Source organism: Ceratotherium simum, chromosome 35, assembly GCF_057802395.1.
Source record: "Ceratotherium simum simum isolate JZ-2026a chromosome 35, ASM5780239v1, whole genome shotgun sequence".
Lineage (NCBI taxonomy): Eukaryota > Metazoa > Chordata > Mammalia > Perissodactyla > Rhinocerotidae > Ceratotherium > Ceratotherium simum.
This window is the reverse complement of record NC_141934.1, coordinates 25,200,515-25,215,024: the sequence shown is the minus strand read 5'-3', so window position 1 is coordinate 25,215,024 and position 14,510 is coordinate 25,200,515. Positions and strand designations below refer to the sequence as shown.

The following is a 14,510-nucleotide window of genomic DNA, read 5'->3' as shown; positions in this document are numbered from 1 at the left end:
TTCAGGCTGCTATAACAAATTACCATAGACTGGGTGGGTTTAAACAGCATTTATTTCCTATGGTTCTGAGGCTGGAAGTCTGAGATCAGGGGGCCAGCATGCTTAGGTTCTTGGTGAGAACCCTTTTCCTGGTTCTCTCCTCACATGGCCTTTCCTTGGTACATGTGTGCAGAGAGAGATCTTGCGTCTCTTCCTTTTTTGTAAGGACACTAATCCCATCATGGGGGCTCCACCCTCACGATCTCATCTAAACTTAATCACATCCCAAAGGCCCCACCTCCAGATACCATCACAGTGAAGACTGGAGCTTCAACATAAGAATTTGGAGGGGCACAGATATTCAGTCCATAGCACTGTGTGTCTTGTGATTATTATTTCAGGTACCATTCTCCTCCAGAAAAGGATTCTTCACCTGGAAGTACACCAACAAGCTTATTGATAAAAAAACAGAGAGAGACTTCAGACACACCAATCATGAAAGCGTTAAAAGAACTTGATGAAAAAAAAATATTTAAAAATTGGGGCACACAGACTGAGAAAGAGGACACCTCAAATAGTAGGTATTTTATTGCTTGTTTGATATATATAGATATATAGATATCTTCCCCTTTCTCCAATTATATTACCTTCTTTAAAATGAAATTCCTCAAGTAATGAAATTAAAAGTTAAATTTATTTTACTGCTGCTTCAGCCCCATTTCATAGATAAGTTATCACGGTCATGGCATAACATGTACCTTTTATACAAAGCAAATTACATATTGCGTTCTGATTATTAAAGATTTACATGGCATTCTTAAGGATGTTTGACAAATTTCTACATCCATTTGTCTTACTTACGCACCACGAAAAGTTACGAGAGATGTTTGGTGTTCATAAAGTGAGGTGTAACATTTCCTACTCTTCCCTTTCTTGGTTACTGAGTGTCTGTCGGTGGGACGTGAAGTATCTTGAATACTGTTTTGTTCACAGGTCCTTGTGCTTTCTCTGGAGCTTACTTGTTTGGGCTTGCTAATCACGTCATTAACGTCTCTGGCATTACTTCTCCAAAGCAGTATCTCCTAGTAAATAAATTAGTGACCTGCTTTCTGAAAATAAACTCTCTTGAAAAATCACCTTGAGTGCCAATTGTAAACAGGGAACCAGAATGAATTCATTATAAACGCCCACATTTTTCTTCATCAAGCATTTTTTATGATTATAATGTGGCACATTTGCAAATAATCATTAGAACCTAGGTAGTGAGATGAATTGTTTGCCTGGTGTAACCATCTGTTAATAAAGGCAGATAACTGAAGCTGGGTTTGTTTTGTGTGATTTTTTTTTTTCTTTACATTTGTCTGTTACAGAATTAGTGAATCCTCGACAAAGTGAAACCTCAGTCAATGCAAGTCGGTCCCCAGAGAAATGTGCCCAGCAAAGACAAAAGAGATTTAACTCTGCTTCACAGAGATCGTCATCTTTACCACCTTCAAATCGTAAAACAAGTACTCCAAGTAAGAGTTAGATATCTGTATCTCTTGGGCTCAAAACAGGGACGTCTGAGCTGTGCACTCGGTTTGATATTTGTTTCCATTATACTCTCCCTCACACCTGGTAGAGTGCTCTGAGCACAGGATCCCTAGATATGATCTTGTCAGTAATAACATTGTCTGAATGCACAGATACTGTGACTATAACTGAAGAAATTCTCAGTTTATTAAAGTGAGATTTTTGGTGCGTCCTGCAAAATTTTGGCAACTAATAGTACTTCACAGTTTTCGACATAGTAGACAATTATCTAATTAAGCGTTAGTTCAAACAGATTAATTTAAGCTAGCCTGAAAAAAGGTGATGCTTTTCATACATTTACCTAAGATTACTCAGCATTAGTGACCTTTTTCTTTAGCCAATTACAAGTATGGTTTTAAAGTTAAGCAGTGGATTTCTGTATCCTCACTTCTGTTTGCATGACAGGTGAGATTCGTATGTGCTGTGTTATAGGAATGTTTACTAGTGTGCTGGTGTTGCCATCTTATTTCCAGTTGACTTCTAAAATCCTGAAAAACCAGTTTTGAGTCAGAGTGCTGAAACTACAGTCTAATATACTAAAATGTTGACAGTGGTTCCCTCTGGATGTTAGGATTATGCATTATTTTATTTTTGTTTTGTATACTCTTATTTATCTTTCAAAAAGTTTTACAATATAAATGTAGTTCCTTTTAAAGTTAGAAAAAAAGTACTGAAAAAGAAACTATGTTCTGCCAATATGACACATATATAGAAGGAAAAAAATATTTACTCTTCGTTTTCTTCTGTAGCAAAAAGAGAGATTATGTTAACACCAGTGACTGTGGCTTATAGTCCAAAGCGATCCCCTAAAGAAAATTTGTCCCCAGGATTTAGTCATCTACTTAGCAAAAATGAAAGCAGTCCAATTCGGTAAGTTCTCTGAAATTGTAGAATAAAATATATATATTATTGGGGCTGGCCCGGTGGCATAGCGGTTAAGTTCACGCACTCCGCTTTGGCAGCCTGGGGTTCGTGGGTTGGGATCCTGGGCGTGGACAGACACACACCGCTTGTTAAGCCATGGTATGGTGGCATCCCATATAAAGTGGAGGAAGATGGGCGGGGATGTTAGCCCAGGGCCAATCTTCCTCAGCAAAAAGAGGAGAATTGGCAACAGATGTTGCTCAGGGCTAATCTTCCTCTCTCTCCCACACACATACACACAAATATATATATATATATTATTGACTTTTTAAAAATGTCAGCTGTGCCTCTAGCTATTACTGATTTTTCAGTTGACAATGGGAACTCTGTGGATTTAAATCATTTAAATGATTGTCATACTACAAGCAGAAAAGTACTATAATACATGAAAACAGTTTCTACATAAACTGGCTACTACTAAATTTTAAATACCGCTCTAGAACCTCTTTCCAGCTTTTGGATGTAGAATGGTAATTCTTTGTTTTCCTGAAAAGGTTTATGATACAGGGAAATTCTCGAGCCATTTGTACAAGAAAGTGGGCTGTCTGGGTATGGCCCTGGCACTAAACCTAAGTTTACATGTGCTCCGGAGAAAATCGTCCTCTCTCTGCGCTGTGGTCAGCAGTGGGGAGACCACTGACTCCTAAGATAGAAGAGCCAGAGACCCAGCTCCCTCGGGCTCTTGGAGAGATTACCTAAGTGCATTGAACCTCAGTTTCCTCTTCTGTAAAACGGGGATAATAATACCTGCCCTGCCTATTTTATAAGGTTGTTATAAAGACAAGTTGAGATAATGTATGGGGAAATGCTTTAAGTCTCTACTATGTAAATATAATTTTGTGTTAGAAAATATAAGTTAAATTCCAGTTTTAGAAAATTATATGACCAGCTTTTTTTTAAGAAAAAAATATAAGTTTGTGAGTTAACTGGATGCCAGCTCATCTCTCTAGTGGAGATAGGGAAAATCAGTTAACATTTTTTTCTCACAAGTAACTTGCTTCATTCAATAGATTTGATATACTTTTGGATGATTTAGATACCATTCCTGTGTCAGCATTACAACGTACCACTCCAAGAAAACAACTCCAGTTTCTTCCTCTAGATGACTCGGAAGGTATCTTTTACTAAAAAATTATTACTTATGGTTTTAGTCATTCATTTTGTGAGTTTCTGGTATCTTCAAGGTTCTGAATGTTATAATATCCTGCACTTAAATATTTTTCTACTCAAGGGCCTTTAAAAATAAGCATTCACAGGGGCTGGCCCCATGGCTTAGTGGTTAAGTGTGCGCGCTCCGCTACTGGCGGCCTGGGTTCGGATCCCTGGCACGAACCGATGCACCGCTTGTCCTGTCCAGCCATGCTGAGGCGGCTTCCCACATACAGCAACTAGAAGGATGTGCAACTGTGACATACAACTATCTACTGGGGCTTTGGGGAGTAAAAGGGAAAAAAAGGAGCAGGATTGGCAATAGATGTTAGCTCAGGGCCGGTCTTCCTCAGCAAAAAGAGGAGGATTGGCATAGATGTTAGCCCAGGGCTGATCTTCCTCACGAAAAAAAAAAGAAAGAAGAAGAAGATAGCCATAAAAAAAAAAAAAATTCACGATGCTCATCTTGTGTCTAAATGTTGTTATCCTCATTGAAAAGTTGGGAAACTGAGGTACAGGTTAATGTTGAATTACCAGGGCCATACTGTTCAGTTTTTCTCTTTAGTGTCATGCGTCACTTAGTGACAGGAATCTGTTCTGAGAAATGCATCCTCAGGCGATTTTGTCATTGTGCAAACATCACAAAGTGTGCTTATACACACCTAGATGGTATAGCCCACTACAGACCTGGGCTTGTGGGACCACCATTGTATATGTGGTCCGTCCTTGACCCAAACGTCATTATGTGGCACATGACTGTAGTTTCATATTCTATTACTTATGTACAACTTAAGCTTCAAGTGATTTTTTTCTCTTTTCTCATTTATATTCTAAGTTTGGAATAAAGTTATAAGATAATGTATATGAAATCATTTGGGTAGGTCCTTAAAATGTTAATGTTGGTGTATGTCCACTAAATATGTTGTTTAGTTTTTAAACTTTTTTTTTGCTTTGAGTTTACTTAAGTTTAACTTAAGTTCATTTAAGTTTACAGAAAGTTTGCATATATTCAGTTAGGCAAGTTGTGAAGATTGTCAAACTGAGGGCAAAGCTTTTAGAATTCTGTGGAGAATAATATGACTGTGAGAAAATATGACTGTAACCTATTTAGTATATATACGATCTATTAGAAAAATTGATAAGAAATAAATTTTTTTTCTCTCTGACAAAAAAAATATTCTGAAAAAGCCACCGACACCCCTGTTAATCATAGCTCTTCCCCCGAACTGTTGCCAAATGGAATGAGGAAAGCCTCCATGAGATCCGCCTGGGAGAAGAATAAGTCAGTGAGCTCTGCACAGTGTCAGCCTGCTTCAGTAGCACCCCATGGTTATGATTTTGAATATACAGCAAAAATTAGGACCCTAGCTGAAACGGAACGGTTTTTTGATGAACTTACAAAAGAAAAGGACCAGGTAATAACAAAAAAAAATTTTTTTAATGTTTTTCTGAACTCAATGCTTATGTCTGAGGAATAGTCAGAAGGGAATTATTGAGACAAACCCATCCCGGGAAGTTACTGTGGATACCACAGCAAAGCTGCACTGGAAACGTGTTTGAGCCGAGCTGTCGTTACTAATTATGACAGAGGGAACTTATGGGAAGGCAAGATGGACAAGAAAATACTAGGCTGAAGTCTTTTCTTTCCATTCTGTTATAAACCTCCCTGCCGGTAATTAGAATTCTTCTATTTTTATTTAAACATTTTTTTGTCTTAACAGATTGAGGCAGCACTAAGTCGAATGCCTTCTACTGGAGGACGAATCACTTTGCAGACAAGATTAAATCAGGTGAAATGTCTTAGCTCGCATTTGCGTTAGAGGCTTGATGCTAGTCAGTGCTCTGTTTATCCAAGATGATTTTTTTAAATCATGGTTTTTAGGCACACTGATACAATTGGTCAAAACTTTTAGGCTTTATAGGAAGTCTTTGGTGAGTATAGTATATTCTATAACTGCATGCTAGCTTTCAGGAATAAAAATTTTACCTTTATACCTCAAGAAAAAGTTGTTCATTCCATTATGTTTTCAAGAAACTAACTTGGGAGCAAATGGCAATATATCTTTTTTCCGATTTTACATTAAGTTAATGCTGTCACATGAAATCTCTCTTTTTGTGTTTGTTTTTTCCCCTCCAGTCGGTAATTTATTTCTGAACTCCTTTCCATTTAGTAAATATGTAAAACATTTGCGCTTTGCAACTGGAATAGCGTTAGAGGTTAAAGAGAGAGAGATGTGATTCCATTATTGAGCAGGAGATGGTGCAGGAGATGTGGGCCATGTGTATTTCTTTTAGTTGCTTTTCAAAGAGAATTAAAATGCATGAAACCATGGGACATTTTAAATCTGCTCTTTTTGTAACATTTTAAATATAACAAGTATATGTCTTTTATATAACTGCATGTTTTGGCTTTTCAGTGCCTTAACTTCAGGAAAAGTTCATTTTCAGACTGATCTGTGATACCAGAAAGAAAGAAACACACAAGAAAATAGCAAAGAAAAATAGTCTTTTTCTAGGCTCTGTGTCCCTAACTTCTCTTTTTTTTCTGATGTTGTCTTTTTATTGTTCTGAAAGTTTTTATTCAGTGAGTTATAAGACTCAACACATGAAAGTCTTCTTATAATAGTTTACTGGAAAGACTGAAGAAAAACTAAATCTACCTGAAACATTTGTTTGGTATATTTTTATATAATGATTATAAGCTCTTAAAATAAGACTTAGAGGGCATTAGTTTCTGTTTATATATGTCAAAGCTGTTTCAGTCCAGTAAGAAGACAACTGGCAGCAAAAAGGGGATGAGGATACATACATGTGATTCGTAAGTGAGAAAGGTAAAATCAGGCAAAAAAAGATGAAAAATGTTCAGCCTCAACAATGAATTAAAAAAAAAAATACACATTTAAACAAAAGCACCATTTTTTTTAAACTATTGCATTGGCAGATATTTTTTTAAGAAAACAGTATCCAGGATGGGGAAAAGCTTATTCTCATACACCACAGGGGGAAGTTGAAATTGTCACAAATTTTCTGGAGTGCAGCTTGACACATATCCAAAACTGAATTTTGTATTTCTTTAGACCTAGCATTTTTACTTCTGGGAATGATTCCTAAGGCAATAATGACAGATATGTGCAAAGAGATATAGATATGTGCAAAGAAGTATGTGCAAAAAGATACGTTTAAGAATATTTATTGTAGTGTTATTTGTGATATCTAAAATTGGAAGCAACCTAAATTTTCTACTAAAAGATTCTTGGTTAAATATGGTATATCTGATGGAATATTGCACATTAATTTAAAACAGTGTCGTAGAAGGATATTTCATAACAAGAAAAGTTCATTTGAAAAACATTTTTTTTTTTTTTTTCCCCCCCAAGGCCCCAGTAAATTGTTGTATGTCATAGTTGCACAGCCTTCTGGTTGCTGTATGTGGGACACAGCCTCAGCATGGCTGGAGAAGCGGTGCATCAGTGCGCGCCCGGGATTCAAACCCAGGCCGCCAGCAGCGGAGCGCGTGCACTTAACCGCTAAGCCATGGGGCCGGCCCTGAAAAACATTTTGAAGTAGAGAGTTTGATTCTGTTTTTATTTTTCTTCTTAAAAATGGTGTGCATTTCTGCAGAAAAAACAGGAAAGAGGAACTGCTTTATCTGTTACTTTTTACTCATCTGTCTTCTAAATATTCTATAATGAACGTATAATCTTTTTATAATTAAAGTTAGAGGAGAAAATTTTTTAAGAGAAAATTAAGTTTTATTTCAGGATACCATTGGAGTTAATACTGAATAAAGTATCTAAACTAATAAATATATATTCCAGGTACTATTTATTTAACAGTAGTACTATTTATGTAAAAATAGCAGTTGTTACATTGATTCATTCTGAAATCTCTTGTTCCTTGGAAAAGTCTCCTCCAATGTTTTTTTCCTTTTTGACTTAGAAATTTTTGTCAGAAGAGTTATTTGATGTAATGTAAGTGGGATATGGCACCAGTCAAACGTGTCCGTTTCTTCTGGTGAAACGTGTGAAGCACCTCCTAGGGAAGTTCCTCTTGCACTCTTGTTCTCAGTTCAACAAAGTCAAAGAGTGATCTCCCGCTGCTCGATTGTGTTGCCATTACTAAAATTTCCACATACTCAGTGGACCAACGTACTAAGAATATTTTAAAGTGCAGCAGTTCTTTGGAATGCTTGAACAGTTGATTCACATTGTTCAGTTTAAGAGAAGTCATATAAAGATGATTTGTTTAAAAAGCAAAATGACTATTTGTAATTTTAATGTTTATACTTGTTGTTTTGCTAGAAGAAAGGGCAATTTGGTGGTAGTTATTGAACCAGTGAACTTGATGTAGAATTCTAATTAAACTTTTTCCGTTATTTTCATCTAGGAAGCCTTGGAAGATCGTTTGGAAAGGATTAATCGAGAACTGGGTTCAGTTCGCATGACATTAAAGAAATTTCATGTTTTGCGCACCTCTGCAAATCTTTGAGATTTGTAGCCATTAAATTTTGAGACATTTTTGTTTGCACTAATGTATAATTATGCATTCAGAAAAGGCAAACTATTTTGTACTGTTTATAAGCCTTCAAACAGTAGTTTTACAATCATGTTCTTCTTTACACTTGCTATTTTATACTTCAAATGACCACATATTTTCGAGATATTTTTGTTATGCTCAGGAATCTCTTGTATATTTTACTATTTAAAAAGTATTATTTTTAGTATGTCTCCAATTTATATCAAGAATAAGGAAACGTGAACAGCGGAGGCAGCTTGTTTCTAAATAGTGTTATCCTTTTATGATTCACTTTGCACACCAATTTTATAAACTTGTTCTACATTGTGAATATGATTTTTTTTAAATAAATGCTTAAGAACAGCTTTCATAATGATAGACTGATACATGCTAAATGCAAAAAAATTACAGCATACTCTGGATTTTTAGTTGTGTTGAAGTTTTTTAAAAATAATAATGCAATTCCTGTTTGAAACGTCTTAGAGTGAATATTAGAATAGTAATAATGGAATATTGGAAAGCTTTCAGAACTACATGAATATAACTCATTTTGTTTCTCTTAAATGTTATTATTTATAAGGAAAGAAAAATGAGAAGGATGTAATTCTCAATTTTGTCATATATATAGTACTTTTCAGAAAAAGTTAAACAATTAGAGAGCTGTAGCTTTGTGCTTGTCATTCTGAACGTAACTCGTGTCCCACCCTTGACAGTCAGTTGATAGATAAACCTTTGATGACATGCGGGCCACCACCCAGTGTGGTAGTAAGACCAGCCCTGGTTTCCTCAAGGTTCGTGGTTTCAGTGGTCAGTCAGAGTTGTCATGCAGACATTTGTAACCCTTCTCCACCCCCTCCACTCCTGCCAAAAAGAAAAATAAGTACTCCCATAGTAGGTTCAGTAAGAACACTGGACTGAGATCAGAGTAACCTCTGCTAGTGAATGGACAGGGAGTGGATCTGGATGGAGCCCCGTGCCTTTAGCTTGGCCTTGCTGGAGGGCTCCAGACCACTGCATTGGCAGTACCTCTGGCTCTTGGAAGTAGCCCCTGGGCAGGAGCCTGGGCTCTGATCGGGCGCTCTAGCAGGTCTCTGTCCTGATTGCTGGTCAAGTCTGGGCTAAGTCCACTTTTTTTTTTTGGTGGGGAAGATTGTCCCAGAGCTAACATCTGTGCCAGTCTTCCTCTACTTTGTATATGGGACCCCACCACAGTATGGCTTGATGAGCGGTGCATAGGTCCACACCTGGGATCCGAACCTGGGAACCCTGGGCCAGTGAAGCAGAGCGCGTGAACTAACCACTATGCCACTGGGCCGGCCCTAAGTCCACTTTTTGGTTGCCAGTCAGAACCTAGGGCCCACATATTTCAGCTTAGTACACGGTGATAAACAGACTCATTCCAAACTTTCAAAATTGATTCCCACTGAAAATGCTCAGGTTTTAAATTTTGGTTTACTTTTGAAGCTTTTTCTCCTCCTCATGTGGCTCTTAATAGCTATAGTTAAGTGAACCAAGCCAAATGTTATTCCATTAGAGGATATACATATGCCTTCCAGCAGGGATCTCAGATGACCTGTGAGCACCCTTCACCAAAGCTTCACACGGCTGAGCTCCAGCCTGGTGCCCATAGCCATGCTCCCTTCTCAGCCTGAGGGGGGACTTGCAGCAAGGAGGGGCAGTCTGGCAGCAGCCTCTCCTGCTCCTATAACCTTGGCTCCCAACTCCTGCACCCAGTTGAAGATACCGGGCTAATCAAAATTGCTCATCAACAGAATCAAGTGCCTTTATTCTTGCTATCTTTTTCTAGCTTTTTTTCTTTTTTTCAATCTCATAGTTACAGTAAAGAAGAAGTTCATTTAATCAAACTCCAGTACAGCTGTGTCGAGACCTAATAAAGGGATTGACTTTACGGATGATGTTCCCTGTAACGTGTCCAATATATGACGTTAAGAATGAACTTGAGGGCCGGCCCCGTGGCTTAGCGGTTAAGTGCGCGCACTCCGCTACTGGCGGCCCGCGTTCGGATCCCGGGCGCGCACTGAGGCACCCCTTCTCCGGCCATGCTGAGGCCGTGTCCCACATACAGCAACTAGAAGGGTGTGCAGCTATGACATACAACTATCTACTGGGGCTTTGGGGGGAAAAATAAATAAAATAAAATTATAAAAAAAAAAAAAAGAATGAACTTGAAATTATTAGGATATTTCATTGTTCCCTCCTTATATCGTGAAGTCTGCTACATTCCTAAGACTAGGAAATTGCCATTTCAGAAGAGATTATAGTTTTATTTTGTCAAGGAGTTATCTTCTTAGTAGTCTGTATTGGCTTATTCCCAGAAAGGTATTAAGTTCCATCAACACATTTTCTGTGCCTCTCTCTCAGAAAACATATGCATTGATTTTTGAAGTGTGTACTAGATTGGAAGTACCAGTCACTTATTTAAAAAAAATTTTTTTTTCTTCATAGCTGTGAAGAGAGAAACCAAGGGAAATCCTTACCTTCTCTCCCTTCGGTAATGCTTAACTTAGGACGCTTGGCTCCAAAACAACTCACCCTAAAAGCAGAAAAGGTGGCAATCTCAAAAAGCGACTATTATCCCAGGGAGGTAAACTATTCTTGTTGCCGGCTGGGGCTGAGCTGCAGTTGGTAAGAAACCTTAAGAGAACCTTCCGCCTCTGGGAAGTGCCTTTTTAAATGCAAATAGGGTTAATACTCTCCTTTCACCTGGATCTGCCCCTGCTGTTCCCTTACCAAGCCTCCTGAGGTGGGGAAACGCCCTTCGGGAGCCCAAGTTAAAATGCAGGTTCTGACTGAAGCAGTAATCGATGTAGTTCAAGTGGCGGCGCCAGGACCACAGCAGCTGGGCAGGGGACAGGAGAGTCAGGCAGACCCGGGTCACACTCAGGCCTGCCTTCCTCTGCAGTAAAAGACAAGATGAACCAATAAGAAGCTTCCATTAAGGGAGATTATGTAAAGTGCTTGGTGCTTAGTAAATTTTCAATAAGTAGTAGATTCATTCTGAGTTAAATAGGCTTTTGAAGTAGCGATTTAGTACTTTTAAAATAGAAAAGTAGATTGTGTGCCTGGCAATTGACTTAAAAACTGCCTTGGGTTGGTTGACATTTCTGTTAGGTGGTCTAAGATGTTCTGTCCACCTTTTTGCAAAAAATGAGCTTTCCTGGAGTTTAAATGAGCTTCCCTCTCGTGCAAGATTTTTTTTTTTATGACTAATAAAATTGATAACCTGTCGAGTGTAAGTTAAGAAGCACTTTGTTATTTATTTATTTATTTTCCCCCCAAAGCCCCAGTAGATAGTTGTATGTCATAGTTGCACATCCTTCTAGTTGCTGTATGTGGGACGTGGCCTCAGCATGGCCGGAGAAGCGGTGCGTCGGTGCGCGCCCGGGATCCAAACCCGAGCCGCCAGTAGCGGAGCGTGAGCGCTTAACCGCTAAGCCACGGGGCCGGCCCAGAAGCACTTTGATCTTAAATAAAATAGGTGATTTGGGGGTTTTTGATACAAATATAGGCTATTTCCCTTAAAGTATTGCCAATGTTATCAAAATAATTGCTCTTTTGAGTGTTCCATAATTAGACATCTAAAGGTGAAGCCTGTGAAGCGGGACTACGTGAAGGACATGCCTGCCACTGGACGTCAGAAGATCTGTATGAAGATTATGATTTAGAGTTTCATAAGCAACCAAAACAGTCCCGTTTTTAACTCAGGTGCTTTGCTGAATGCTATTTGCATTCTGAACTCTGCACTTACATATGTAGTAAAATTAGACATTTTTGTCATTTTAATTTTGAGATATCTCAAGCAGTTTTCACTAATGTGCCACTTGTGCTGCGAGTCTTTAAGAAGCTTTAAAAAATAAATGCACACCTAGAGCTCTTTAGGAATCATAAAGGTAAATCACATTTACCCATCATGAATGAATGTGTATGGTTATGAGATCTGCAGGTCTGATTAAACCTATTGTATTGCACACATTTTGCAGGAAATAATTTCCTGCCCTGCCAAGAGTTGTGTGGCAGTTTGATAATAAACTCCACCTGTATTCTTAGAATTCATATTACTAAGCCTTCCCCTTCTGATTTGTGTTTTACTTCAATAGACCCCTCTCTAGTAGTAGGAGTCGAGCCATAAATTTACATTTGCTGGACATTATACACCACGTCATTGCTATGACTACAGACTTCAAAGATAATTATGTTTTCTTCACACTTGCACTGTAACAGTGACCAATACAATGTGAAAACTTTGCTTCCTGTAGTGCTGCTGCTGGTTAGACAGACAGGTGCTTGTTGCAGTTGTTAAATCTGGTCAAATCCTGGAGAAACGAAATTGTGAGCTCCACGAGAGCAGCGACCATCTCTCCTTCATTCTTGCATACAGGCACTCAATAAATATTTGTGGATATGAACTGTCTTGTGATGTTAGTGTATTTATTCCTTCCGGCTAACTGTGGGATCTGTTTTTAATGGTGTTAAGTCCTCTGAGTTAACTAGTTTGAGTACAGTCATTGCAGGGTTACGATGGTATCTGTCCAGGTGCTCAGTTCTGACTGGTGTACAGGTCAAGACCTCACTCTGGAGGTCTGTGATGCTCTGAAAATCTTAATGGATCTTAGGGCACTTCTTGGTGGAGGGAAGGAGTTGAGGGTTTAGTATTTGATGGGACACCACCTGTGTCAGTGTGATCATCATAAGACTGGTATTTTGAGGCGAGTCATGTAATGGTGGTTTTCCTGGCACATTCAGTCTCCAATTCTGACAGTAGTAACCCAAGGAGATGAACAGCCTTTGGTGGGTTTTTCTCTCCCTGACTTTATCTGAACTCATCTTGGACTGCTTTAGTTTTAGCTTGCACTTGCCCTTCCAAGGGAAAGCCCTCCCGCCTCCTCAACCGTTTAAGGTGATCCTTAGTGATGGGTAGACTACCACTAGGTTTTAGGCGTGCCCTGGTTTATTTCAGATCTTGGCAAACAAGCCTATCCTTGCTCAATCAAAATATACACCTTTTAAATTTCACCTAATACCTCTTGGTCTTTTTATTTTCCAATTGGAGAGTCAAAATGAAGCGATTTCTGATCCTCTTCAGGTACCTTCTTGAGGTCGAGGACTAGAGCTTCACGCACACACACCCTCTGGCTACTTTTCCCCTCGCTCCGTTTGATGACCAACGAGAATTTTCATGTTTTGGGCCCAGAGCATATTTGGTGTCTTGAGGAAAGAACTCTTTGATGCCTGTTTCTACAAATCTGGCCTGTAACTGATAGGGGTACCCCCGAAGCTAGGTTTGGACTTCAGTTAACTACCTTTGGCTTACCCGCAACATTCCAAACGCCTCACGAAGTCTTACGCAGTTTGTTCCCCCTAGATTTCATTCTACTCCTGAAAAACTTCATTTTTTTACAGCTATTTGAGTGACAATTCCCACGAGTCTACTTGTTCCCTCCCCCGTGCACTTGGTCCCTGTGGTACGGTAACAAGTCCCCCGGCAGACGAGGCTGACGGTGTGAGAAGAGCCGGGGGGTCCCGCGCCCGGGGGCCTCCCCGCGGGGGAGCGAGGCCAGGCCTCTGGGCTTCCGGGCTGCGGGCCGGGCCGGGGGAGCAGCAGGCCGGCCGGCCGCCAGGGCGGGAGCCCGAACTTCGCCAGGTTTCTTCCGGCGGAGGCGGCCCCTCGCCCGGAGTCGCGCCGCTCCCCGCGCGGCCTGACGGAGGCGCAGGCCGCCGCCGAGTGAGGGAATGCGAGGCGGGCCCGGCGCGCGCGGGCAGCAGCGGCCGCTGGGGCGCGCGGGGCACGGCGGCGCCGCGGCGTAGAGCTGTCAAGCGGGTCCGCGGGCGCGCCCGCCCGCGCCCCGGCCGCCGCCTCCCCGCCCGCGGCCCGCGCTCCAGCGCCCAGAGCGCGGCGGCAGCACGTGCGCCCGCCGCCCGCCGACGGCCGGGGAGCATGCCCGCGGGGGCCCGGCCGCTCGCCCGGGGCCAGCTGGCGGCGGCGGCGGCGCGCGGAGCCGCGGGGCGCAAGCGGCCGGGCCGGGCCCGCGGGGCGGGCGCCTCCCGGGCGGCGTGAGGCGGCGGCGGCCCAGCGCGGCGAAGAGGACGGAGCCGCGGCCGCGCCGAGCGGGGTGAGTGCTGGGCGGCCCGGGCCGGAAGGCGGCGCGGCGGCCCCTCCCCAGGCCCGCGGCGAGCCCCGGAGCGCCGGGCGCGGGCGGGGACCGGCGGGCGGCGGCGGCTCGGGAGGCCCGGCCGGAGGGCAGGTGGGGACCCGGGCCCGGCCGGCCCGCGCGGGGGGAGGCTGTGGCGCGCGCGGGGACCCCCGTCTCAGGAAATCGCCACGAGTCCGGCCCCCGGGAGTCGCTGGCCCT

The 14,510-nt window shown here is 41.6% G+C and overlaps 2 protein-coding genes across 21 annotated transcripts in view; both read left to right on the top strand.

The window, feature by feature from the left end:
* Positions 1–12,566, top strand: part of MPHOSPH9 (M-phase phosphoprotein 9) — a 62,573-nt gene extending 50,007 nt beyond the window's left edge. For 12 of the 14 annotated variants that reach the window (XM_087423398.1, XM_087423390.1, XM_087423387.1 and 9 more), the window contains 7 exons: positions 381–556; positions 1,350–1,496; positions 2,301–2,421; positions 3,486–3,589; positions 4,813–5,039; positions 5,346–5,414; positions 8,011–12,566. In XM_087423398.1, coding sequence (XP_087279524.1) covers positions 381–556; positions 1,350–1,496; positions 2,301–2,421; positions 3,486–3,589; positions 4,813–5,039; positions 5,346–5,414; positions 8,011–8,112 — 946 coding nt within the window. In that variant the 3' untranslated portion in view covers positions 8,113–12,566. Of the gene's footprint in view, positions 1–380; positions 557–1,349; positions 1,497–2,300; positions 2,422–3,485; positions 3,590–4,812; positions 5,040–5,345; positions 5,415–8,010 lie in introns of those variants that run through there. The other 2 variants (XM_087423397.1, XM_087423396.1) reach the window with 2 other exon arrangements.
* A 1,600-nt stretch (positions 12,567–14,166) lies between these two features.
* PITPNM2 (phosphatidylinositol transfer protein membrane associated 2) overlaps positions 14,167–14,510 on the top strand; it is a 140,289-nt gene continuing 139,945 nt past the window's right edge. For 3 of the 7 annotated variants that reach the window (XM_087423381.1, XM_087423379.1, XM_087423380.1), the window contains exon 1: positions 14,170–14,270. The gene's annotated coding sequence lies outside the window, so the exon portion shown is untranslated. Of the gene's footprint in view, positions 14,271–14,510 lie in introns of all 7 variants that reach the window. The other 4 variants (XM_087423376.1, XM_087423377.1, XM_087423383.1 and 1 more) reach the window with 3 other exon arrangements.